At 41.0% G+C, this 26,586-nt stretch overlaps 2 protein-coding genes and 1 long non-coding RNA gene across 4 annotated transcripts; 2 read left to right on the top strand and 1 right to left on the bottom strand.

Moving 5' to 3' along the window:
• Positions 1-13: 13 nt before the first annotated feature.
• Positions 14-1,797, bottom strand: LOC147328524 (uncharacterized). The gene is made up of 3 exons (XR_015129949.1): positions 1,426-1,797; positions 1,233-1,288; positions 14-1,101 (listed from the first exon to the last, which is right to left on the bottom strand). It is a non-coding gene; the product is annotated as an uncharacterized LOC147328524 (long non-coding RNA).
• Positions 1,759-14,980, top strand: LOC147328523 (E3 ubiquitin/ISG15 ligase TRIM25-like). Its single transcript, XM_086296953.1, has 10 exons — positions 1,759-2,043; positions 2,285-2,903; positions 5,165-5,260; positions 5,374-5,607; positions 7,559-7,727; positions 8,167-8,235; positions 8,333-8,422; positions 10,288-10,425; positions 10,543-10,602; positions 10,686-14,980. Exons 2-10 carry the CDS (start codon positions 2,307-2,309, stop codon positions 11,216-11,218), a joined length of 1,986 nt encoding a protein of 661 aa, XP_086153079.1. The 5' UTR covers positions 1,759-2,043; positions 2,285-2,306; the 3' UTR covers positions 11,219-14,980.
• Positions 14,981-17,112: 2,132 nt separating this feature from the next.
• On the top strand, positions 17,113-25,462 carry LOC147328522 (E3 ubiquitin/ISG15 ligase TRIM25-like). 2 transcript variants are annotated; one of them, XM_086296952.1, is made up of 9 exons: positions 17,113-17,823; positions 20,620-20,715; positions 20,829-21,062; positions 21,224-21,392; positions 22,502-22,567; positions 22,688-22,738; positions 23,317-23,457; positions 23,762-23,821; positions 23,916-25,462. In XM_086296952.1, exons 1-9 carry the CDS (start codon positions 17,227-17,229, stop codon positions 24,455-24,457), a joined length of 1,956 nt encoding a protein of 651 aa, XP_086153078.1. In that variant the 5' UTR covers positions 17,113-17,226; the 3' UTR covers positions 24,458-25,462. The 2 variants fall into 2 exon arrangements, with proteins under 2 accessions (XP_086153078.1, XP_086153077.1); XM_086296951.1 differs by having other exon boundaries at positions 17,114-17,823; positions 22,688-22,777.
• Positions 25,463-26,586: the final 1,124 nt, after the last annotated feature.

Below are 26,586 nucleotides of genomic sequence, written 5' to 3'. Positions count from 1 at the left end.
GAACGTGGTGAGAAATTAGATGGAGGGAGAGATTAACAGGATTCAGGCAAAATGAATGGCTACTTTGGTGAAAAGCTAAGTGTAGCTTTTAATTATTGTCACGTGCTGCATGACTAACCCAACAACAACTGTACCAACCTGATTTAAACCTGTTTCAATACTAGTTATTTGGCCGCCTGGACCAAAAATGCCACGGCCGATTTTTATTTTTTTATTTTTTGTCTCAGTCCAGCCCTGATGGCATCCTTGTCATATGAGTCAAATCAGAACGATTTCTTTAAACAGCGCTAATAAATAAAACACAGAAATTCTATTTAATGTGTAGCAGTTATTCAATTTATATGATCAACTTAGCTTCAGGTAAAATATTGAATTCATTTTTGCACAAAATGACTTTGTGGATAAACCGGATCACTGATGGTGCTGACACAGCGAATGCTACTAAAAGTCTAAACAATGATGACTGCACACAAAAACAGGGAGAAGCTTTCCTCCTTCCGTTCTTTTGTCATTATCCCTGTTTGCGTGTGACCTGTCACTAGTGATGGGCAGATGAAGCCCCATGAAGCACTGAAGCTTTTCATCCAATTGGTTCACCCCAACGCGAAGCTTCATGAAGCTTCATTTGCTCTAGCAGGACACCTACTGGACGTAAAAATAATAGCTGGCATGAATTTGAAGAGTGTGGCATTTTGCACACAGCCTGTAAATGTCAACAACAAAAGGAGTGTGTAAAACATGTATATTGTAGTGATGGCAGTATACTGTGTATATTTATAGTGGCAGTATGGGAAATGATTATTTGGAAATGCTTGAAATGGAAATGATCATTTACTGTGAGGTGAGGTGTGGTTGGGGTGTGGACAGTGGTTGTGCTTTTGTAACGTTGAGGTATGGACAGCTACACAGTCCTGCCTGTTCACATTTTATTCTGTAAAAACTAAATTTTCACTGCTTTTATGACCTTTTTAGTGGGGAGAACATAGCTAGGATTTAATGATTTAACAAATCTTTTGAATCCTTTGTCCTCCACAATGCTAAATGGCTGGGAGTCCTCAATCACCATGCTGACCAGGTCTTCATCTATTTGAGATTGTTCTCCTGAGGAAAGACAATAAAGATAAAGCACAAATATAAATAGCACACACGTAACTTATAACAGTTGTATAATATTGTTATATCATTTAGTAACATTACTGCATCCTATATTATCATTGCATTTGATGGCTCACCTGGTCTTGCTCCACGATCGGTGTCCCCCTTATTCTCATGCAAAGCTCTGTAGTGCCTAAGCATGGATGTTGTTGTTATATCCCAGCTCCCTGGCACATAGCAAACACTTCACCTTGTACAAAAGTCAAGACAGCTCAACATAAATTGTATTGCACCATCAGTATCATGAAAATACATCTTCTGTAGAAATACCTTGTTGGGAGGAATAAGATCAAAATGTTCCCACACAGGGGAGGACATCCTCCTCTTCTTAGCTGGCTCCATTCTCTCCTGACTTTCTCTCCTCACTCTCATAAACCTCCAAACGGTCTCCAAACTCTCACTAACTGCAACTCTCCATCAAACACCCACATTTTTGAATGAAGTCTGAGGGTTTATATCGCTGTCATATCTCGCGGCAAAGTTCGAACCACTTCATGAACCAGTCACGTGGTACAGCCGGGCAGCGAGGCTTCGGACGTCATCATTTTCAGCTCCTCCCATAAATGAAGCAAGCCTCGATACGCGCTTCGCGGAAACGCCCCCTCCATTACTCGACACACGCTCCGAAGCCTCGATACAGAACGTCACATCACTACCTGTCACGCACTTCCCTCGTGTGTGTTAGTTTGGTTTCAGGTAGAGAGATTATGTATGTAACTGGTTTCTGCCTGTGGTCCACTGCGTGTGCGCAAGTGCGCTTTTGAGTCACACGTACAGGGTGGAAGGAGTGACTTCCGCAGGAGCTGTGAACTGCGTACAACACGGCAGCGTAAAGTCCGAAGTTGTTTATCCATTTGGACTGCGTGCTGCACACCCAAACGAATCCAGGTAATGACGGATAGTCCGAATATATTTAAGCGACTTTAATTTTGTGATTTATGTAAAAACGTGTCGCGCTTTATATTCAAATATATTATAGCAGGGTGGTTTATATGTTACATTAGCGGATTTTTATTCTTTTAAAAACAAAATTTACCGAATGTATCGAATATTAGGTTCAAGGAAATAACGCGAAAAAATTTACTTTCGTTTTCCGCCTCCTCAAGTCAGTTTCGTTTGTGCCTCGCAGCTTCATTCGCATCAGTCCCATCATGGCCGAAGTGGACGAGTCTCAGTTTTCTATCATGAGTCTGGAGGATGAGCTGACCTGCAGCATCTGTCTGAGCACCTTTGACTGTCCGGTGACCATCCCCTGCGGACACAACTTCTGCCAGGACTGCCTGCTCGCCACATGGAAGGAGTCGTACAGCTGCCCTCAGTGTCGGACCCTGTTCGCCACCAGACCCGAGCTGAAGAAAAACACGGTCCTCACCGCCGTCGTGGAGACCTTTAAAGTGAGATCGAGCAAGAACGAACCCAACCTGACTGCAGAGGAGAGCCAAGTGAAGAAAAAGGAGATCATTCGCTGTGATACCTGCATGGAAGCAGAGGCGTCGAAGACCTGCCTCACCTGCATGGCGTCTTACTGTGAGGAGCACCTGCGCCCTCACCGGGAAAATCCTATTTTCCGTCTGCACAGCTTGAGCGAGCCTGTCGGGGACCTGTTGGAGCGCATCTGCCCCGACCACCACAAGCTGATGGAGCTCTTCTGCACCCAGCATGATCGGCCAATCTGCAGCTTCTGCCTCCAGCAGGTCCACAAAGGATGTTCCTTCACAACCCCTGATGAACAAAGGAGCCGGAAAGAGGTGTGTGTTTGTCAGTATTCACCTGAGAAGTTTAAAGAGCCACATCTAAACAAAGATGGGTTTATTTTTCCTGTTAAAACATAATTATGTCTTAGTTTCTGTATTTTCATCAGGATGGCTAGCCTGAGTTTCACGTACTTGAGAAAAGTGGTAGATGCCATGGATGAGTAGTTGTTCCAGTTCCACTTTTCAACCCATCAATCAAAATTTATTTATATAGCACATTTAAAAACAACAGTTTTGATCAAAGTGCGTCACAAGTTAGGAAATAAATAAAATAAGACAAAATTACCAAACAATACAAGACGAGACAAACATAGAAACCAACCAAATGATAATCAAACTATTTTACGTCAGAGCCAGAGTAAAAAGATGGGTCTTTAAACGAGATTTAAAAGACTGAACAGTCTCAGAAGAGCGAATGGCAATCGGGAGGTTGTTCCACAGTCTAGGAGCTGCAATAGACTGGACTTTTGTCCAGTACCTGGATACAGTCTATGGATGTAGCTATCATGACATCTCCCACTATTTATAAGAGTCCTGCAAAGCCTCAAGCTGTGTAGTTTTCCAGATGTCACAGATCTAGATAAGAAACTGAAACACGGATGATTATTGAATAACATATGCCTAGCCTGATTCATCCTCCTTTCTGACAGCAAATAGGACCATAATTCACAAAATGAGCATCATATTTTATTCATTAAGAGCTCAAACTAGCAATTTAGACCAGTGACCAGTAAAATGTGTACTGAGCTGAAGTAAGCTTCAGCTTGGTACTCAGTTGTAATGGAAAACGACTGAAATCAAGTAGAGTAAAGTTGAGTCGAGGCGAGTAGGTTCTAATGGAAAAGAGATATTAGACATGGCCTTTACTTTTCAGACATGGAAGCTACGTCCATCTTTTAACTCAGTTGTAGCAGTGCCTTGTGGACAACTCAGAACAGATCTTTGCATTCACCCACGCAGATCCTCAAATAGTATAGGGCCTACAAACCGCACACTACAACCTGATGAGGTCGAGTAGTCATTCCTACGTTTTGAATGTCCGTTTGGAGGCTCAGAAGGATCCATACATAATTGCTACATCATAGTGTGGCATTTCACAGAAACACAGGTGTTTGCACAGAGCCTTACGTTTACCTAAGAGACAAAATTGATGAACCTTAGTAGTCCTTGCACAACTGCAGATGCAGAAACTAAGGCTACGTTCACACTGCAGGTCTTGATGCTCAATTCCGATTTTTTTGATCAAATCCGATTTATTTTTTTATTTTTTTGTCTGCTTGTTCACACTACAAATAAAATGCGACAGCAAACGCTCTCTAGTGTGAACGCTCAAAGCGGCCCGCATGCGCAAAAGAAGACTTCACACACAACGCGCTCTGTTTAGACCCAGACCAAACAATATTGTTTGACTGATGGCCCTTAATATAAAGACTTCGGACTTTACGTTTCCCAATTTTTGCTTTAAGTTATTTTGTTATTTACATAATAATGTAAATAACCTAATAATGATCCTTATTGCTGTTTTAGAGGAGTGGTGCTTCAAAGGATAGTTGCAGATTTCTGTCAGAATCTGCAGATTATACAGTACAAATAAAATGTTCACGTTGTCTTCCCAACAGTTTCACTGGATGGCCAGGAAGCGTTCGCGATGTCTTCTCTGGTGCTAATAATTGGCGTCTGTCTTGTGTCGGTGACGTAAAAGACAGATTTAATGACCGTTCAAACAGCAGTCGCTTTCTAAAACATCGGATATGTATCGGATTCAGTACCACATACGAAAGTGACCCAGATCGGATTTGAAAATATCGTATTTGTGCCGTTCACACTGTCACACCATTATCGGATATGGGTCGCATAGGGTCAAAAAAATCGGATTTGATGCGCTTTCGCCTGCAGTGTGAACGTAGCCTAATACTGGCAGGTGTCTCACAGTTTGAGAACTGCTTTAAAATATGAATGAGTGGAATTCCTTTTTAGCTGCTCACAGCTTTAAAATTTTGGGTTGCACGTCTGTTATCTTTCGATATTGGTTATGCTGTCATTAGAATATCTGAATTATGAAAAGAGAGACTTGATAACCTGAGTATAACCATAGCATCCATTTAGGAGTTTACCCTCATTGTGAAGCCAGAAAGCCAAGGTTACGGCCAAAGTTATCACTTATGCCAACAAATTTTTTTTTTTAAATTTATTTTTTTTTTTTGTAAAGAGACAGGGCTAAAGTAAGTGACTGTATCATGTTTCCCTCTTTGCAGTCTGACCTGAGGAGCAATTTGGGTTTGCTAGATGGGAAGATTGTGAAAAATGAGACCATCATATTTGAAATGAAGGACATGCAGAACAAGCTAAAGGTAAGACTTCTCATAAGCAAAAACAAAGACGAGGCTAAAGGAACATTTTGTATTACTTTGAATTATTTCTTTGCTGATCCAGTTATGAATGTTTTCTCACTCCTGTCCTCCAGGACTTGGCGACCAGCAGGAAGAGAGCTTTGACAGCTGAGTATCAGCAGATGAAGGAGATGTTGGTCCAAGATGAGCGCGAAGCTCTGAACGCAGTGGACCGAGAGGTGGAAACTGGTCAGACCAAACTCAGAGTTCTTATGAAGAAGTTTGGTGACAACGTTGACAACATGACGAAAGCTAAAGAAGAAATCCACAGTCTGCTGAGTCGCTCTCAAACCCAGGCCTTCCTGCAGGTGGGACGTCTGTGATTGTTAATTCATACAGCTGCTAGTAATGATAACATACTAACACATGATAAAAAGTGAGTAATGGTTCTAAAACAGACCTGAATCACGATAAAAGCAGCCGCACCCTCATGTTGCCTTTCCCCTTCCTGCAGTGTGAGCCGTAATTTACAAAGTGAACAGCATGTTCATTTTGCTTGGCAAAGTATAAGAATACCAACTTGACCCATTCAATCGTAGACTGATATCAGGGTCTGGCCCTCTACTAGTTAAATGTTCTGTGTGGAAAATTGCTGGAAGAATTTCAAACACCCCACTTACTTTGATGACGAATGGCTTTTGTTTCCAAGGAACAGAGGGGGTAACGAATAAGGTCCATGGTGATGTTGGCCAAGAATTTCATAGTCGGTGTGTCTCGAATCTAAAATGCCAAGCAAACCACATTTCAGAACCTTGGACCTTGATGTTTGAGTTTTATTGCTTGAAAATGGGTGAAATGTATCAAATGGGAATTTTAAAAAAAGTTGACCGTTTCCCTATGACCCCAAAAAAATAGCAAAAATTCAAAGAAGAATTCCTTGGCTATCATAACTCTAATTGCTTCCCCTCTGTTTTGGAGAACCAACCATTGCCTTTATTATGAAAAGCTTTGATAGTTTTTTTTTTTTTTCCTAAACATGTTAGAATATTTCAGGCTCCTTGAGCTCCCTAAACGGCACTTACGACCTTTAGGCCACAGATCTGTCGGGCTTATGGGGCTAGGTCAGTTTTAAATGAGGTAGTGTTTTAAATGTTGGGTGGCAGCACACCCAACATCTGTTATGGATAGACACTTTAAACAAGAAGTTAGGGTTAGGTCAAGCTGTTGGGTTGGCTTTAAATGCCATTGTTGGTTCGGGTTGGACACCAAACCCAACCTGTTGAAGGTCAGGTTAAACAATTGGGTCACATAATTGAGTTTTGTAAGCTAGGTTTGGGTACAAAGCCTAGGTGACTGGGCTTAGGTTCAGAGTCGGCAGCAGACCATTTAAACTTGAGGGGCAACTAACTGTAAACAGGAGAGTATTTGGCTTACGTCTCTCTGCTGTTCCAACCAAAAACAACCATATACACCTAATATACTCACAGAGAAATGTAACCACCCAAAATGATAAAAGCCCCAACCAGTCAGGGCACATAGTTGCCCCTCCTTGAGCCTGCTTCTGGCGTAGGGTTCTTCCTGTTAAAAGGGAGTTTTACTTTCCCACAGTCACAGAGTTGTTGGAGTTTTCTCTGCTTTATTTTAGTGTCCTAACCTTACAATATAAAGCACATTGAAGCAAATGTTTTTGTGATCTGGTGCGATATAAATAAAACACTCCCTATATATGTTTTATTCAGCGAGACTCGAAACTAGCAAATGAGGTCCTACAATCAGCAGTAAAGCATTTAGAACCAAACTCGTTAAAAGTCAGAGGAGTCTCCGCTTGCTAGGCATTGTCAGCAACGTCTAATCAATATATTGCATGTAAATAGTATTGTTTGGGGATGATGGCTGCCCCCACCTGAGCCTGGTTCTGCTGGAGGTTCCTGTTAAAAGGGAGTTTTTCCTTCCCACTGTCACCACCTGCTCATAGGGGGTCGTTTGATTGTTGTGGGTTTCTCTGTATTATTGTAGGGTCTTTATGTTGCAACATAAAGCCCCATGAGTCAACTGTATTTTGGATTTGGTGCTATATAAGTCAAATATAATTTAATTCTAAACAATTGTTGTTCTCTAACAGAGATGTGATTTCTGATTTTATGATAGTTGTGTTAGAGGGATATTTTAACACAACCATCACAAAAACCCCACATGTGTACACATAGATCTGTTTGTTTATTATAAATGTATTACATCACATAGTAGTTTATTACATTTTGTAAAAGGGGATATGATTATCTTGACTGAGCGTACAACATTGTGTTCCTCTCTTCTCAGGCACCATTTAACCTCCCCCAAGCTATTAACTTTGAGCCTTACTCCCCTAAAATCAGCCTGGACTCCAAGAAGGTTTTGGCATCACAGGCCTTTGCTGCTGCCCTGAAGCAGCATCTGACAGAGATCTTCAAACAGCCCGTCGAGAGCCGACTACCATTAAATACACCAGGTGAGTGCATGGACCCGTTTTGTCTGACGTTTTAAAGTTTAAGGTTCATTGAGGAAGTTTAGTGAAGATGGTGTCCAATTTTGTTGCAGAAGTTAACCCTGATATTTTGGCAGCTGGTGAGTTGTTTCATGTGGGGACCAATGAAAACAGGATTCCAATCAAACTGCTCAAAAATTTAAGGGAACACTTAAATCGTGTATCGGATCTTGTTGAAGGAAAATTTCAAGTTGAACATCTTTACTGAGAGCAGGATAAAAATCACACCAACTATCAAGGCAGTTAATATTGTTCAAGTGTTCCCTTAATTTTTTTCTGAACAGTATATTTTGAAAATACTCAAATTGATACCGCGTTCTGTGGTCGAGGTTGAATACATTAAGTGTTGATAAAGAGTCAATACTGTAATGACTCAATGTTCATGCTTTCATTGAAAAACCAGGTTCAGCCTACACTACTCTGTGGTCTACAGTGGGGTCTCCACTGGGCTCCGGAAATTTATTGGAATATGGTAAGTCAATTCATCTGTCCAGTACCAGGTTTATAAAACAAGATTTTTATAACCGGTCAAGCATAAATGTCTGTTCTTTTATTTACTGCTTCTTCAGAGGTGGAGTCCAGTCCAGGTCACCTTAAACTCCCCAGGTCTCACAGTCCAGGTCCTCAGGCCAAAACAGCCCAGAAGAAAAAGACTCCAAGTATGAAACTGCTTTAATTTTCATTTTGTGTTGCCGTCTTGTGGTTGAACTATATTGTCGATACTGAGCACATAATGATATGTTTGTGGAGATTTTTCATTATTTTAGTTGTATGGTCATGCAGTTTTTTAATGAACTACAGGTGTACAGGAAATGACTTTAGCCTCTGCATTTACTGATGTGACTTGTACAGTACCACCATTAATAATGATAAATTATTCAGACATTTTATATTCATGCATTATTTGTAATTTAACTCATAGTTCAAAGAATTTAGTTAATTCACTTCATGAAATCAGTCCAGATTTGTAGTGTTTGATAAGGAAAAATGTCATCTTCCATTTAATTGGCACAGCAACTCAAAAACCAGCAAAATGTCTATAAATGTTATTCATATCTAATAAGACTAAAATAGATTTTATTGTAATCCTAAATTCTGTTATAATTTGTTTTGACTTCTGTGATTTGCAGTCAGCACAGAGGGCTGTCAAAGTCTCTTATTGTGAAAGGCAATGACAGGAAGAAGCACTTTTATTGCACAGAAATGGGTTTCTGGTATGGGTCAGGCAACAGCCATTAAAGAAGTATTCCTCTACATCAGTGATTCCCAGAGTGTGGGCTGGGACCCCCTGGTGGGCTGCAAGAAAATGTAATCCCATTACATTAGAAAATGTATTGTGTGACCCAGTGGCACTTGGGTTGCACATTGACCTTTACACTTTGCGTATGACTGCGTGGCATTATCAATTTATAGCCAACAGCCTGTGTTGTTTATGGTTATTGGGTTTTTTTTAATAGCATTTTTTAGTAAATACATCTCTTTATCTATATTTAGCATTATCTTATCTTGGGGCAGCACGGTGGAACAGTGGTTAGCACTGTTGCCGCACAGCAAGAAGGTCCTGAGTTAAATTCCACCGTCAGGCTGGGGTATTTCTGTGTAGAGTTCGCATGTTCTCCCCATGGTTGCGTGGTACTCCGCGGACTCCATCAAAGACACGCAGTTTGTGGGGATAGATTAATTGATTAATCTAAATTGCCCATAGATGTGAATGTCGGAGTGATTGTGAGCGCGAATGGTTGTCTGTCCCTGTGTGTTGGCCCTGCGACAGACTGGCGACCTGTCCAGGGTGTACCCTGCCTCTCGCCCTATGAAAGCTGGGATAGGCTCCAGCAACGCTGTAAAGGATAAGCGAATGATGGATGGATCTCTTTATCTTGTATTTTGATCAGAGTGAAAATTTAGATTGAGTGGGAAAGATGGGATTTTCTTGTTTTTAAGTTGGCTGCAGAACTCTTGACTTTGGGAATGACTGTTCTACATGTTTGCTTCACATTTGTACTGCGCTTAATTTGAAGCTCCTCTCTAAATGAATGGGAGCAGTTCCATACTGTAAATTTGTTAGTCAACAGGATAAAAAAAACAAACTCCCACATATTTGGAATCATCATTCATTTCTGATTAAAAAAAACCTTTAAAATATTTATACTTGTAATTTAATATTTGTACTTTCTTCTGTGCACATGCAGCTGTCTGCAGCTTCATTAGTGGCTCATTTCAGAATGCTGATGTCTGACTCACCCACTGAGCAGACAGAAAGCTGAGGCAAAATATGCTTTCCTATATCATTACTACAATAAAAAGCAGATATGCCTGATATCACTGTTTACATGGGTGAAACTGCACAAATGGCTCACTTGCTTCCTGGTTTGACTCTTGAATGAGGGGGGACAAAAGACCGTCGTTGCTGTTACAAAATCCTCCCACAAATTTGAGGTCCATGCCGCTCTTTCGTTTAAGAGTTTGTCTCTTAAATCTGATATATGCACATTTAATTTTATAAATACTTCTCTTGTTTTTCTAGAACCCAAACCAAAAAATCCTCAGACCACTGGGGACGGTATGGGTGATAAAAATACTGGCCGTTCAATGGAAAACCTGTTGGAGTTTGGAGGGAAACCCAGAGGCCGTACTCCTGCAGCTGAACCTAAACAGAAACCAGGTAAACATCAGATTTTTGCGTTTTATGCTAAACCTTGCTTAAAGCTCAGAAATGGACTAGTTTATGGGAGCCTGTTCCTGTTGTTTGAGATCTAATCGCATTTGTCTTTAATTGTAGAAACTACAGATATTCCCCCAGACATAAGCACAGCTGAAAAGAGAAGTGAACTACTGAAATGTAAGTGTAGCAGGTGTCTTTCCATCATGTGGTAACAGCAGCTGTGGCTGTTGTGAAATGATCTTTCTTTTTGTCCGTTCCAGATGGCACAGTACTCACCTTCAATCAAAGGACCGCCCATAAACGCATCGCGCTGACTGAGAACTTCACTAAGGCCTCGGTGTCAGACGATCACATAAACTACCCCGACTGCCCCGAACGCTTTGCTGTCTGCTCCCAGGTGCTCGCCTCCAAGGGTTTCTCTACAGGGCGCCATTACTGGGAAGTGCGACTGAGCAGCAGTAACTTCGTTGGCATAGGCTTGGCTTACAACAGCATCGACCGCAAAGGCCCCACCAGTCGACTGGGCCGCAACGCCCAGTCCTGGTGCGTCGAGTGGTTTAATGTCAAGTTGTCAGTCTGGCATAACAGCAGCGAGACCGTGCTTGCTAATCCAAATCCAAAGCGCGTAGGCGTGCTGTTGGATTGCGAGGCCGGCACTGCTACATTCTACAACGTGGCTGACAGGGCGTATCCCTTCCACTCCTTCATGTTCCCCTTCGCTCAGGCTGTCTATCCAGCCTTCTGGATTTTCTCGAGTGGCTCCTTCATTACTTTGTGCAAGCTGCAGCAATGAGTTTGCAGTCAGCCAGTCGGCTCTTTGTTAAAGGTGCCCAGTGGAGTTTTCTTGTAAACACGTCACTTATTGTCACTATGTAACTATACGTAACTGTAGAATATTCATTAAATTTTTTTTAGGTCTAAAAGTGCAGGAAAGAAATTTTGCAAAGCTAATTTATTAAAATGCATTATGTAATTAACAAGGTAATTATTATGGTTAACAAGCTGCCTTCTACTTAACTGCATGTGTAGGTGTTGGTCGCTGCATTTTTTTGGCTTGTTGGATTCATGAACTGGTAGAGTAAATAACCATGAAACTAAATTGAGGCATCATAAATTCTATGCATCAGTGCTGACAGTAGTTAGAAGCTCCACAGGGCACCTTTAATCAATCGCTCGTTATTACAGACTTAATCTACATAAAATTATATACAATTATTTAAATGGAGGAACAAAAAAAGATTGATTAGAAAAAGTAATTAGTTAGCAATAATTTTTTGAATGTTTTAAACACCAAAAAGTTGAACCACGATATTTTTCACATCAGGACCGATTATAGCTGCTCTCTGGGAACTATTTGTTCAGCTGTTGTTGAAGAGGAAAATGTTGTCTTTACACAACTGATTAGCATCTTTATTGACGTTTGATCAGGTTAAATATCACTGTCTCATAGAGATTTCTGTTACTGCTTTTCATGTACATCAGGGGTGTCAAACATGAGGCCCGTGGGCTAGGATTGGCCAAACAAAGATTCCAAACTGGCCCACTTTGGAAAATGTGAAGAAGGGCAAATATTTTGGACTCTTAACTGTATTTTCATAGGTTTTACAGCTTTTGCTGCGGGTATAGACCTTCCCCATGCCGATTCATCTACATCAAAGTACATGGGTAACTGATAGACATGAGTAGAAATGTAATTATTTTTACAATGGGTCCACATAAAAAAAATGCATTTTCTGTGAATTAATAAAAAATATTCTGTTTTATAATTACAGTCTGGGCAGTGAGCAATGAGCGCCTTCCTGTAATTATACACATTTATTAATTTTCATTTTAAGCCCAGAGACATGCTGACAGATTTCTGTTGTTTGCTGCAGCAGGACTTCCTTATGATGTAGAAAAAGAGATGTGCTTTTGAAACTGCATCTTTATACTGACAGAACTGGGAGTTTCACTGGTTCAGCCCACTTAAGATCAAAGTGGTCTGTATGTGGCCCACAGTGGGAAATGAGTTTGACATTCCTGATGTACGATAAGCAGAACTGTTGCTCTAGTTGCCAAATCTTGGGGCTATTTCCAACTTTTTTTGAACCTCTGACCGCCCCATGACCATCCACCCGTTTACAATAACGATGACATTGCCACAGCACGTAATGTTAATGCCTAAGTTAGGCAGCAAAGCATTCTTGTTGCAATCAGTGCTGTTAATGCACTCTCTTGCTACTGAGTGATAATTTCTTGGTGGTATTTGAGGGTAATAAAACGTTCAGCTACACGTGTGCATCCAAATACTTGCTGTGCAATGCGTGTAGCTGTACTTGCCGATCTCAAAATGGCAAGTGGGAGAACAGAAATGCTCGATTTGAGACGCAGAATGTGAATGTCCTGATTAGTAGTGCTTTCTGCTAATAACGTCTGTAAGATCTGAGGAATATATGGCAGCGGTTTCTCGGTCCTGTCTGACAGAGTTACGCAAATAACCGAAGTGGGTATCAAGAGTTAATAGCATGTCATATCTGATGTTATTAACTTTTGTTATCTGTGCTGGATGTGATATTCAGCAGCTGATTCATTTAAATGAATTTGTCTCAAAACGCAGGTAATGCACTATATCCTGTTTTTTTTCTAGTGACTGTGAAGCAAATATGTGTTCAAGTCACTTTATGAAAAGTATTTAAAAACAAAGTTTGCTTTTAAAACTGCATCAAGTCAAAATGAAATGTCTTGGTGTCGAGAGAAAGCAGGATAGAAAAAAACATCAGACCTAAACTCAAAAGATAAAAACCATATAAATGTTGTTTTTTGTGTTTTTTTTTGTGTTTTTTTTTGTGTTTTTTTTTTTTTTTAATGTATACAATAATTTCACTTTCAATGGTGTCAGGGTTTCCTTGTGGTGTTTTTATTTTTCGGAGAGTTTATTTATTTCCTGCTTTTTCTGCAGTTCTTGCAGAACACACACATACAGTGTGTGTCCTGTGCAGGTTATGTATCGTGCACTGTTGAACAGATGTGACTACAGCTGGATCAAGCAGGGAGTCTACCTGTGAAGCACATGTTTGCGTAGTGTTTCGATATCAATTCTGCATGTGGAGACTTTGTTTTAGAGTGTGGGAACTGAGGTTCTAAGACTGGGTGATGCAGCGGTTTTTCATGATATGAACAATGTGTGGTGACTTTAAAGATTTGCCTCAGCGTTACGTTACAAAAATGCTCAAATCTGTCCAAACTGTAAACGAAGAAATTATTTGTAAATACCTGACATCTGAAGATTGATATGAAGCTAGAGTGACTTCCATTTGTCAGTTTCTAAAATATGTTTCTGTGACATGATTGGCTGCTTAATGTGCACAAGCACCGCACATGTCATGGAAATTTTATCAGCATAAGAGAATCTATGCTGTAGCTTGTATCACCCAGCTCCAAATGCTCACTTCTTTCAACTGATGGGAACAGAAGCCATGTTTCCTCTGTTTTCATCATGTTCTGAAAGTCTCTCTCCTCTTTTGTATTCGGGTTGTTTTATGGCAAGAGTCACCGATTATCTGCAGCTGATCGATCCTGGGCTGGATTTGATCTTGGGATATCATGCTTGCCCCATAGAAATAAAATGTTATACACGTTTCCTATGGTAGGCATACTAAACTAACCATCAGAAAACCTTGTTGGCTTTAAAAAGGTGGAGGAAATGTAGCAAAACGTACGGTTTCAAAGGGGTAAATTATTTGTTGTAGCAAAGTTTACTCCGGCCTGTAAGAACAACGACTCTCTTCCTGATGTGGCATACTCCAGTCCACCAGGTGTTAAAGTGTTTAATATAGTGATCACTTTAAGAGTCAGACGTGCATCTTATAGAAATGAGACTAAGTGTTGAACATCTTCGGTGTGCTTTAACAGTGAAGTTTGTGGTTCAGTCACAGCTCCTAACTTTGTTCTTTTTGACAAAGTTGGACAAACTTTACTATATTTAAAAGGTTCAAAAGACACTTTTGTTCAGACTGAGTGATAAGCAAGGAAAGGTTCACCCAAACAGTGTGCAATCCATAAACTAAGTATAATTTTAGGTTGTACACTGATATTGGTGTACTGGATCTGATCCTGTGTGGTGCAATCAGCTTATCACAGTGGAGAAAGCATAGAAGGGTTTAAGAAACTATCAATACCTTTCCTGGACCGTGGTGACACTTGTGTACTCTTACTACCTTACGTTGAAATCACATAATAGTGGTGTATACAATTAATCAAAACATTTTTTTTTAACTTCCTGTAGTACTTTTCGAGTTTAAGCAGACTCCAGGACTGAGATGATTTGTTCTGTGTAAATTAGTGAATGTCAGCTTAACTGTAGTCTTTGCATCACACAGAAGTGTAGCAGTACGTGTGTTTCTGTAACGCTTCAGTGGTTAACCATCTTGTGCTCTTACTGTCTTTGAAAAAGTGCTTGTTAGTACATTATATTTAAGGTGTTCATGCTGTATTCTCTTGAATTGCTATATTGCATAATCAAAAACTGCATTGCAAGTTAACCAGTGAATATTGCTAATAAAGGGTTTTTCTGATTCTCAAATGGCTTTGTTTCTTTTAAAGACACTTTAAGCCAAATAAGATGCAGGTCAAAGAATTTTGCTCTTTTGCTGCCACATATCGACATCACCCGCCCACATCTCATGTCTAGTTCAGATGTTAGACCTGAGGCTGCCAGGAAGAGCAGCTGATTAATGCTGCCCTGTTATGGATGCCAGACTGTGGATTATATGGCGCTGATTAAGGCAAAGTTCTGACAACAGCTGCTTTTTTTGCACAATGTATATAAATGTGAATTTTACAAATTTTAAATAATATTTTTAAGACATTTAGACAGAGAATTATCTTCAGTTTGGATATCCACTTTGTCATAACGCAATCTTTCCCTTTCCTGTCATGATTTTCATAACTAACCTTTATAAATATTATTAAACACTATTATTTGTCTATTGTCACCTTGAATACTTCTCAAATGTATTTAAGCTGCTGTTTAATTGATCCTGTTATTCATTATAAACACTCTCAACCTGTGTTATATATTCTTTACCTGCCTAGTAGCTCCATATCCAACATCCTTTATCCAATATACACCATCCTTCCTCTGACACACACGCTTATCTCTCTAACTTTGACTACAAAACACTCAACCTCAGCTGTCTCGCTGATGTATTAATTACTAATCCTTCAGTTGTGCTCACGCAAACTTAAAATCTTAGCATCTTCACCTCTGCCACCTTCGGCTTATCTTTTTTGTCAGTGCCACTGTTTCCAGCCCAGACCCATCACTGCAGGTCTCACTACCATATTTAAAACCTTCCCTTTCACTCTAGCTTTTATCATTCATACAAATCACCCTGACACTCATCTCCTCCCACTCCACCCTGTCCTCACCCCTCTTATGCCCTATCTGCTGCTGTAGATGGTTTACCCCAGGTATTTAAACTCATCCGCCTTCACTATTTTGACTCGTTGCATCTTCATTGTTACATCTGTCTCCCTCTCATTCACACACATGTATACCGTATTGCTACTACTAACTTTCATCACACTCCACTCCCGGGCATACCTCCACCTCTCCAGGCTTCAAGTCTCTGTGTGTTAACAACTAAAAGTACTTTAAAAAGTACTCATCTGAAGTATATTTGTTTTCCCATCCTTCCACCATCCAGTTTTTCTCCAAGATTGTATGAATATAACTAATGATCTCTTTAGTCATTTAAACATTAAAGCTTTTTCAGCTAATGGGGTTATTATCACAGCAGTATTCTGGAAGATCTTAAATATGTAAGCAAAAAAAACTGCATAAATAAAGATATAAAAGAGCTGGAGAAGTCATCAGTTAAAACTCAGCTGGCTGTCTTTCAGCGTGTGATGCAGGGCCAGTGTCCTGTAGGTTTTAGATGTGTCCTTGATCCAACACAGCTGATTTAAATGATCTTCTCAACGTGTCTTAAAGTTCTCCAGAGGCCTGGTAATGAGCTAATCACTTGATTCAGGTGTGTTGACCCAGGGTGTTAACTAAAACCTGCAGGAAACAGGCCCTGGAGGCCTCGAGTTCCCCACCCCTGTATGCATTCATAGCCTGTTCCTTGTATTTATATATTAAATTAAGTAATGTAATTAACAATCAAATGTTAAAAATGATTAAACATAAAGATCTTTCATTTTCTTTCCTAATGCTTGATTTCTTTGACAGCGCCCTAAAACAGGATATCAAATAAGTTAATATATCTGTCTATTCATTTATTCATTGTTCAGGTTGAATCTGTGTTTATGAAAAAATAAATATTCAGGCAGATGTTGTGGTGACTTTGTCATAAATCCTGTTACCGTAAACATAATAATGACACACGTCCACTTCCATAATAATTCCGTAATACACACGCCCCCCACTGCCACTACGGTAAACCCCAAGGCACAATAAGCACGGATTGCACACATTGTAAACAATACAACAAGTATTGTTATTTATGGTTATTTATGTGCAACGTCATGAACTTTACTGCAGTAAAATGACTGTTCTCGTAGTACAGAAGAGGATTAGGGCCACTGGAAAAAAAAAATTCTGACTTTTTTCTCTGAATTCTGAGAAAAAAGTCAGAATTCTGAGAAAAAAGTCAGATTTTTTTTTTCCAGTGGCCCTAATCCTCTTCCGTAGTTCTGAGTTTTGGTGCGAGTGCGTTTGCCGTTGTTTAACTTCCAGAGGGGTTGGCCTTCGTTGATTATCTGATGTAATGATAAGTTTCGTTTGTGCCTCGCAGCTTCATTCGCGTCAGTCCCATCATGGCCGAAGTGGACGAGTCTCAGTTTTCTATCATGAGTCTGGAGGATGAGCTGACCTGCAGCATCTGTCTGAGCACCTTTGACTGTCCGGTGACCATCCCCTGCGGACACAACTTCTGCCAGGACTGCCTGCTCGCCACATGGAAGGAGTCGTACAGCTGCCCTCAGTGTCGGACCCTGTTCGCCACCAGACCCGAGCTGAAGAAAAACACGGTCCTCACCGCCGTCGTGGAGACCTTTAAAGTGAGATCGAGCAAGAGCGAAGACAACCTGACTGCAGAGGAGAGCCAAGTGAAGAAAAAGGAGATCATTCGCTGTGATACCTGCATGGAAACAGAGGCGTCGAAGACCTGCCTCACCTGCATGGCGTCTTACTGTGAGGAGCACCTGCGCCCTCACCGGGAAAACCCCATTTTCCGTCCCCACCAGCTGAGCGAGCCTGTCGGGGACCTGTTGGAGCGCATCTGCTCCGACCACCACAAGCTGAAGGAGTTCTTCTGCAGCCAGCATGACCGTCTGATCTGCAGCTTTTGCCTTCAACAGGTCCACAAAGGATGCTCCTTCATAAGTCCGGAGGAGCAGAGGAACCTGAAAGAGGTGTGTCTGTTAGTATTCACCTGGCAGTTCCTTATATTCAGGATAATATTAGAGTTTTATGTACAGTTTGTGGTCACAATGAATGAAAATCGGAACTTAATGGTTAATTCTAAAATGTGTCCAAATGCTAGCAGCCAGTAAATTTAGGTTAGACTTGTACTTCATATTAAAGGAGGGGCCTGTCTTTAGCTTTCCCCTTCTCAGGTCATAATCAATGGCTCCTCTAATCAACATTCCAATGCCAGAAATTACCTTGTACGACGTTTTAGTATCCTTCCTGATATAAGCCGCCTGATATAAGGTCAAAGCGTACAGTAGACATACCGGTCCACCTTTTACATTTTATTAGCTCTCCAAAGAGTGAAATGGACACACTTTACAATGATACTGGTTTACACATTTATGATGGGAAACGGTTATTATTATTATTATTATTTATGGTCAAAATATGACAATCTTGCATATGAATCAGAATGAATCATTTAGTTGTTGGATAATCCCCACGGGTAAGTCAGTTGATCACACCCTACTGCGTTGTCAGCTTTTAGCAGACAACGCGTTCAAAGTGCGAGCAGGGCTCTATGACAGTAGCACCCCTCCCTGTGTGTTCAGTGGAGTAGAGCGCTGTTCCTCTTTCCATTTGCTCTTGTTGGTTGTCAGCTTAAGGTGGTGCTCAGTCATGTGCTTCACCTGTCTGTAATTTGACATAATAGAAGAAAATGTCACTTTCACACACCGCTCCTCACACAAGAGCAGTTTTTATACATTAAACAGGTTCAAGCCTGTAGTGATTGGCTGTGCAACTGTTTTCAAACTAGGACAAGCTTATTATAGTAAATTCTAAATTCATCCTTGCAGCACTGTTTGTCAAGGTCAAGGTCAAGTTTATTCATGTAGCACATTACCAACAGTCCATGCTGCACAAAGTGCTTAACAATGTAAAATGCCACTAAAATAAATAAAATGCATAACAATGATGCAGGAAAATATGAAAACAACATAAAACTCTTTATCTCCAAGTCTGCAGCCTCCAGCTCAGCCTTCTTGCCTTCTTGTCAGTTCAAACCTTCTCTAAACACATCATAGCAGGTCTCACTGCCTTTTATCACAAATTCTCTCCTGACTCTCCTCTTCAACCACCATTCATGCACTCACTTCTTCACCTCACTTGTGCACGGTCTATTGCATTGGATGGTTGATCCCAGGTATTTAACCTCATCTACCTTCATTATCTCCTTATCTTCATTGTCCTTGCATCTTCAAGCATATCTTGGCACGGCTGCTTGGGTTTATTGTTTTCTCTTAGTGTAGTATTGCAAGCCATGGGTCTTTATCAGTAAGATAGCTGCAAAACTGACCATAATTTAGACTTCTGGCTAAGATTGAGAGTTTAAGCAATGACTCTTATGACATGGGATGGTATAAGCAAAGGGCTCCCTGCTGAGAAAACAGTAAAAAGAACAAGTTTTTTTTTACTTCTCAGTAGCTTTTACACTTTGTAAATCCATCCACCAGTCAGAATGGATCCTGTTACAGCAGACACGATAGCCCACTATCTCTGGAATGTGGTTCAATCCTGTCCCCGTGTATTAATGTCCGATCAGAGACATGAGATGATGTCACTGTATCGCAGAACTTTATTTATCGCTGCCACACATTAAGCACACAACCTTGCTGGTGAGTAGAAATGTGCTTCTGAAACTGATGCAAGTAGGAAATAATATAAACATCTCTTTCAATAATTCAGCATCTTTCAGATGAAGTATTACAGTTAAACCACAATAAAATGTAATGTTAACCATGGGATAGAAGCAGATAAGAGCAGGATAGACACAGAATCAGAGCTAACTTGTATTAAATCTCTTGTTTGTGGATCAGCACGGCCCTAGTGGACCCAGGAATTCACTCAAGTGCCGCTCTGAAACATAAAGCTTGTCAGCACAGGTGCACATGTTATCACACTAAATTACAACAGATAAGACTTTCTTGCAATCACTAACTTTACACAATAACAACAATCAGCTTATTCATAGAAATGTAGCATGTGAAGCAATGCTATCACACAAACCAGCATTATGGAGGGTCTCAAGTACCAAAATTATTTTTTTTAAATTATATCTTTATTTGGAATGGACATAGCAATATATGAGAACAGAGTCCTTCCAGGTTTTTCGAGTTAAGTCCAGGAGAGCAAATGTTAAACACAGTGATCGACAGGTGCATATTATCCCCTAATGGATTTCAAAATTAATTAATTAATTGTGTCATTAATGAATTAAAATAGGAAATAATGAATTAAATATGTATGTAATTAATTCAATGTTCATTTCATTTAAAATATTTACTAAATTATTTATTTCCAATATTAATTAGTTAATGAAACAGTGAATCACTTAATGATGTATTTAAATTATTTTGGCACTCAACACCCTCCATACTATAGGTGAACACTGATTGACTGCTGGATCATTTCTATTGGACCCTGTGGGGATCATGCTCCTCCCATGCAGGTAAGGCGTGGGCTGACAGGAGAGCTTTTTAACAGATTCTTTGAAGCCTAGTTCAGTCCTCAGGTTGTATTATTGACACTCCTAGTTTAGGGTAATGGATCTTTTTTCCCCTCAGCATCTAAACACACGTCTTTATTCAAGGCGTCACTTTCTACAAATAACACTGATCTCATTGTAAATGAAGTTTAACAAGTATGTAAGTGTTACTTGCAATCTTCTGCAGGCCCACTGAGCAGTGTCTGTATGAAATTTGTGCGCTGAAGCTGTTCTGTGTCTGTTCTTATAGTCTGACCTCAGAGACAAGTTGGGTTTGCTGAATGAGAAAATGGAGAAGACTGAAACTGTTGTGTTTCAAATAAATACCATGCAGAGCAAGCTGAAGGTAATTTCCATAGATTACTTGTCATATAATTTAATCAGCGACACATGTGTAAATGCACTGATAAAACCTCATTATTTTCATATTTTATTGTGTCTGTATTTATTCTGCTCCAGGATGGAGCAAACAAAAGAAAGACGGCGCTCGCAGCTGTCTATCAGCAGATGAGGGACATCTTGACTCAAGATGAACGTGAGGCCCAAAATGAGGTGGACCGTGAGCTGGAGCTCGGTCAGATGAAACTTCGGGATCTCATGAAGAAGCTAGATGAAAACTGTAATAAGATGGGGAAAGCCAGAGAAGATATCAACAGGCTGCTGAGTCAATCCCAGTCTATGGCTTTTCTGCAGGTGAGTCAAACATTATCACAGGAATGTGAAGCAGGAAAGAAGAAAAGGGTGGAAAACTTAAACTGAAGAACAAGACAGAGCATTTATGGTACTAGATAAATAATTAGGGATTAAAAATCATGTCACAATAAACAGCGTTCCCTGTCTCTTGTTCCTCACAGGCTTCATTTGAATTGCCCAAAGTTGTAAAGATTGAGCCTAAAGTGCCTCCAATCAATCTGGACTCCAAGAAGATGATAGCGATGCAGAGCTTTGCGGCAGCCCTGAGGGAGACTCTGATGGAGATGCTTAAACAGCCCACTGAGGCCAGATTACTATTATTTAAAGCAGGTCTGTGTGCAGGCATGCATTAGCAGGTTTTGTTCAAATTTTGTTGCAGAAATTAACACTAGCACTGGTGCAATTTGGTGAGTTTGTGTCATGTTTAATATGTTGGCAAACAAAGGAAAGATTGAAGACTTTGTGATAAAGGGTTATGATTTTTTTTCTTCAAGGATCCGAAATCTAGTCCTCCCTCTCCTCAGTCACCTCCTCCAGCTAATCCAGGTGACACAGACATTCCCAGGCCAGCCAAGAGATGTAATCTCCTCAGCATGTCCTGGGTCTGCCCCGGGGCCTCCCTCTGCTGGGACATGCCCAAAACACCTCACCCAACAGGCATCCTTGCCAAATACTAGTGATGGGACGTTCTGTATCGAGGCTTCGGAGCGTGTGTCGAGTAATGGAGGGGGCGTTTCCGCGAAGCGCGTATCGAGGCTTGCTTCATTTATGGGAGGAGCTGAAAATGATGACGTCCGAAGCCTCGCTGCCCGGCTGTACCACGTGACTGGTTCATGAAGCGGTTCGAACTTTGCCGCAAATAATCATTTTCCATACTGCCAGCATAAATATACACAGTATACTGCCATCACTACAATATACATGTTTTACACACTCCTTTTGTTGTTGACATTTACAGGCTGTGTGCAAAATGCCACACTCTTCAAATTCATGCCAGCTATTATTTTTACGTCCAGTAGGTGTCCTGCTAGAGCAAATGAAGCTTCATGAAGCTTCGCGTTGGGGTGAACCAATTGGATGAAAAGCTCCAGTGCTTCATGGGGCTTCATCTGCCCATCACTACCAAATACTATGGAGGTGCAAAACATGGTCCATTCAGGACATCCATATTTTCAAACATGGTGTTCGTTATGGACAAACTGATTTGCAAAGAGGTCCAATAACAGAACACCACTCAGGTTCAGGAGGGTGGGCCCATGTAGCTTTTTGGGCTGCACCTGGAAAGGCCCAATGGCCCAGCCAGCAGCCACTCTCTGTCAAGCTCCCTCTCAGGGCTGCCTCCCAGGTGGGGCCCCAGTAACCATACACTGGGCAGGGTACACTAGTCCCACGAACAAGAAGTAAAGTGCTGTTTAAATGCAACCGTTTACCCTACACAGGTCAAACTGCAGCTCCTGTCTCAGGACCAGCAAGACCTGAAAGTACCGGAGCTCAGCCAGAGTTGGGTATGTTCTTCTCAGGAAAGAAAGTCATTTAAATGCAACACATGCAACAAATAAAAAATTAAAAAAATTAAAGAATAAAATGCTTCTAATCTTTTTTTCTTTTTTTTAATGCTTTTTCAGAAGTGGAGTGCTCTCCTGCTCAGCCCAGACTCCACGAGTCCAACAGTCCAGGTCCTCAAGCCCAAACAGCCAAAAAGAAAAGAACTCGAAGTAAGGAACATGTGATTTTTATTTTTTTTAATGAACCAATAGATAGCACACAGTCCCTCGACAGTTTGTTTCCAGGACTTCTAATAGAGGATGACACCATATACAGAATCCAAGTCAAACGTTTTGGTGGTGGTCGGTTCTAGAAGCAAGTCTATTTTAAAGCCCTGCACAAAATAAACTGGGAGAGATCCATTATTGTAATTTTAATGTCATCAGGACATAAAAACTGCATAAACCCAAAGAAAGGTTTAAAAAGCTTTTTTCCTCTGCTTGTGCAGCTGTGCGCAAACATCTGTTATGACTCTGTTCACAGTGACGATGTGAAGAATTGTTTCAGTGCCATATCTTTTCCTGTGTCACATCTGTGTCAATTCTTACTGGTAATGAACTCTGTTTTTCCACACACAGTCCTGATGAAGATGTAATAATGAACCTATATAATAAATATGGAGAATGTCGGGTCTTCCCTGCCAGTGTTTAGATCTGATTTATGCATATTCAGTGTTATAAATACTTCACTGCCTTTCTCTACTTTCTAGAAACCAAAACAAAGCCTAATGAGTCCACTGGCATTATGGGAATTAAGAAAAACGCCCGTTCAATGGAAAACCTGCTGGAGTATGGAGTGAAAGAGGAACCCAGAGACTGTTCTCCTGCAGCTGAACCTAATCAGAAACCAGGTAGACAGACATCAGATTTGAGCACTGTATGCTGAGTTGCTAATGTAGTCCCAGCACCACAAACAGACTTTAGAACAGGTGCCATTCATCTTCTGTTATCTCTGAGCTTGATGACAAACTTGGTCTATGTCTTTATTTCACTTATTGCAACTCTGACAGCTGTGTGGAAAGCAAACAAAATCATCACTATCACCATGTAAATACACCCCAACTTGGCACAAGCTACAATTCCAGTTTTACAGTAACCATGTCCATTTTCCAATATGGCAACACAAATGATTTACTTTTTTGTCTTTAATTGTAGAAGCTCCAGATATTCCCCCAGACATAAGCACAGCTGAAAAGAGAGGTGAACTTCTGAAATGTAAGTGTAGCAGGCATCATCCGCTCATGCAGCAACAGCAGCCGTGTCTGTTTGTTTTTTAAAATAAAATGGTCTTTCCTTTTATCCCTTTCAGACGCCACAGAACTCACTTTCGATCCAAGCACCGCCCATAAACGCATCGCGCTGACCGAGAACTTCACTAAGGCCTCCGTGTCAGACGAGCACATAAACTACCCCGACTGCCCCGGACGCTTTGCTGTCTGCTCCCAGGTGCTCGCCTCCAAGGGTTTCTCTACGGGACGCCATTACTGGGAAGTGCGACTGACCAACATTAACTTCATTGGCATAGGCTTGGCTTACAACAGCATTGACCGCAAAGGCCCCACCAGTCGACTGGGCCGCAACGTCCAGTCCTGGTGTGTCGAGTGGCTTGATGTCGGCCTGTCAGTCTGGCATAACAGCAGCGAGACCGTGCTTGCTAATCCAAATCCAAAGCGTGTCGGCGTGCTGTTGGATTGTGAGGCCGGCACCGCTACGTTCTATCGCGTGGCAGAGAGGGCGTATCCCTTCCACACTATCAAGTTCCCTTACCCTGCCTTTTTAGAGGCTATCTATCCAGCCTTCTGGATTTTCTCAAATGGCTCCTCCATTACCTTTTGCAAAATGCAACAATGAATACCATACACAGTCAGATGGTGCGATTGTTGCTATAATTAAAGGTGTCCTATGGTGTTTCAGTTTTTCAGTTTACTAAGCAACCAAAAGCTATTGTAGCCATATTTCCTCCTGAAGTAAAAACAAAAAATAAGTAATTTATTTTAATAATCCAGTTTATCAAAAAAAAAAAAAAAGGCCTGGTAAATGGCCTGTATTTGTATAGCGCTTTACTAGTCCCTAAGGACCCCAAAGCGCTTTACACATTCAGTCATCCACACATTCACACACTGGTGATGGCAGCTACATTGTAGCCACAGCCACCCTGGGGCGCACTGACAGAGGCGAGGCTACCGGACACTGGCGCCACCGGGCCCTCTGACCACCACCAGCAGGCAACGGGTGAAGTGTCTTGCCCAAGGACGCAACGACCGAGGCTGTCTAAGCCGGGGCTCGAACCGGCAACCTTCCGATTACAAGACGAACTCCCAACTCTGGAGCCACAATCGCCCACAAAATATTAACTGCTTTGCGCATAATTTATATCCATTGTTACCGGACAGCGTTCTTATTCACTGTTTATCCAGGTGCAGGTCTTGGCTGGCACATTTGTTGGCTCCATTAACTCTATCAGTGGAAAACCATGAAACCTTACAGATCACATGCAAAACATGTAGTAATGTGCTAATATTGGTCAAAATCTCCTGCTTCTTAAGCACTGGTCATCGATTCTGCATCAGATTAAGATCTGGTGTTGAATCCAAAATAGTGATTTGATCACTTTGAACCACTTATGACACAGTGACCCATCATGCACTGGTCATCACCAAATTGCTTCCAGATCTATGAAGTCACGAGGATGTTTTATCGTATGGTCAGTGCACGTGTAACACTATAAATACTGTGTTGTTGTTTAAATTTGACTTCTTTTCCAATAAAACTCTTTAAAATGCTTATGATTGCGCCTCGCTATATAATAGAAACATGTCAAATAATAAACAAATAGTGTGAATAAAGATTGAAGCAAAGGGGTTTCGAGTTTTGTGTAAATTCATTATTCTTTCTTTTGCATTAGGAAGATGATTTGAGTTTTAGCTTTGTACAGTCTGGTCTTTTGAGGGTCTCTGAGATTTTTTACTTCATGGTGTTTTGTTATTAGGTTTCTTTCATGGCTTTGTCTCGTCCCCATGTTTTGTCCCTCACTCCCCCCCCCTCTCTGTGTCTCCGTCATGTCTGTCTTCGGTCTGCCTTACCAGTTTCCATTTCCTTCGCGTCTCATCCCTTGTCTCCCCAGTCTGTCACTTGCTTCCATGTCTGTTAGTCCCCTTTCCTAATGTCAAGCTTATGTGTCCTTTTCTGGGTCTCGATGTGCGTGTTACTTCCTGTTTTATTTTGCGGGTTAGTCAAAGGGCTGTTCTGTTACTCAGATCCAGCTGTGTCACGTCGTTGTCTCCCTGGCTGTGCGTGCTCCTTGTGTCTAAGTGTTCACTGCTGTTTCCAGGTCACCATGTTTCTTGATTTCTGTTCTGTCAGAGTTTCAGCTTTAGTGCAAAGGTTTAAAAATGGTATTAACTGTTTAGGAATTAGACCTATTTTTGTACAATAAAACCCATTTTTAGAGGCTCTGTGATAACTGGACAAACTAACATGATTTTTACTATCAAGTGTTTTGAAGGAAGGAAGGTTCAGGGCTTAAGCAATCAGCATCATGGGCTCATCCGGTTAGAATAAGAATAAGCAGTCATCTAATTATTCTCAGGGTTTTCCTTTTATTCTCCAAATCAATAAGGCAAAGAAGGAAGGAAAGAAAGACACACATGGACTGCTCTCTCTAAAAAGGACAAAGTACGATTTAAGTAACTCAAAATGACACATGAACTCAGGAGACTCAAAGAGAAACTCACCTCAGCTGCCGCCCCATGTGGGAGTGAAGAAAGAGTGAGGGGTAGGTGAGTGCAGTCCTTATATAACGAGTGACAGGTGAGTGCAATTAAGGCCAAGCACCACACCCAATCAAAGGTGAGGAAAAGAAACAAGGTGCATCTGGTGAAGTGAATGTGCTGAAAGGTGAGCCTTTACAACAGCCGCCCCCATATTTCTCAGTAGAAATATGTTCAAAGGATTAGAGATGCTCTTTTTCACAAAGCGGG

Source organism: Aulonocara sp. 'chitande type north' Nkhata Bay, linkage group LG6 (genome assembly GCF_057382095.1).
Source record: "Aulonocara sp. 'chitande type north' Nkhata Bay isolate Kocher_YH1m ecotype deep benthic linkage group LG6, A_spYH_male_GT1.1, whole genome shotgun sequence".
In the NCBI taxonomy this organism is placed as follows: domain Eukaryota; kingdom Metazoa; phylum Chordata; class Actinopteri; order Cichliformes; family Cichlidae; genus Aulonocara; species Aulonocara sp. 'chitande type north' Nkhata Bay.
Note: the sequence above shows the minus strand (reverse complement) of the source record. Positions and strands in the feature narration are given on the sequence as shown.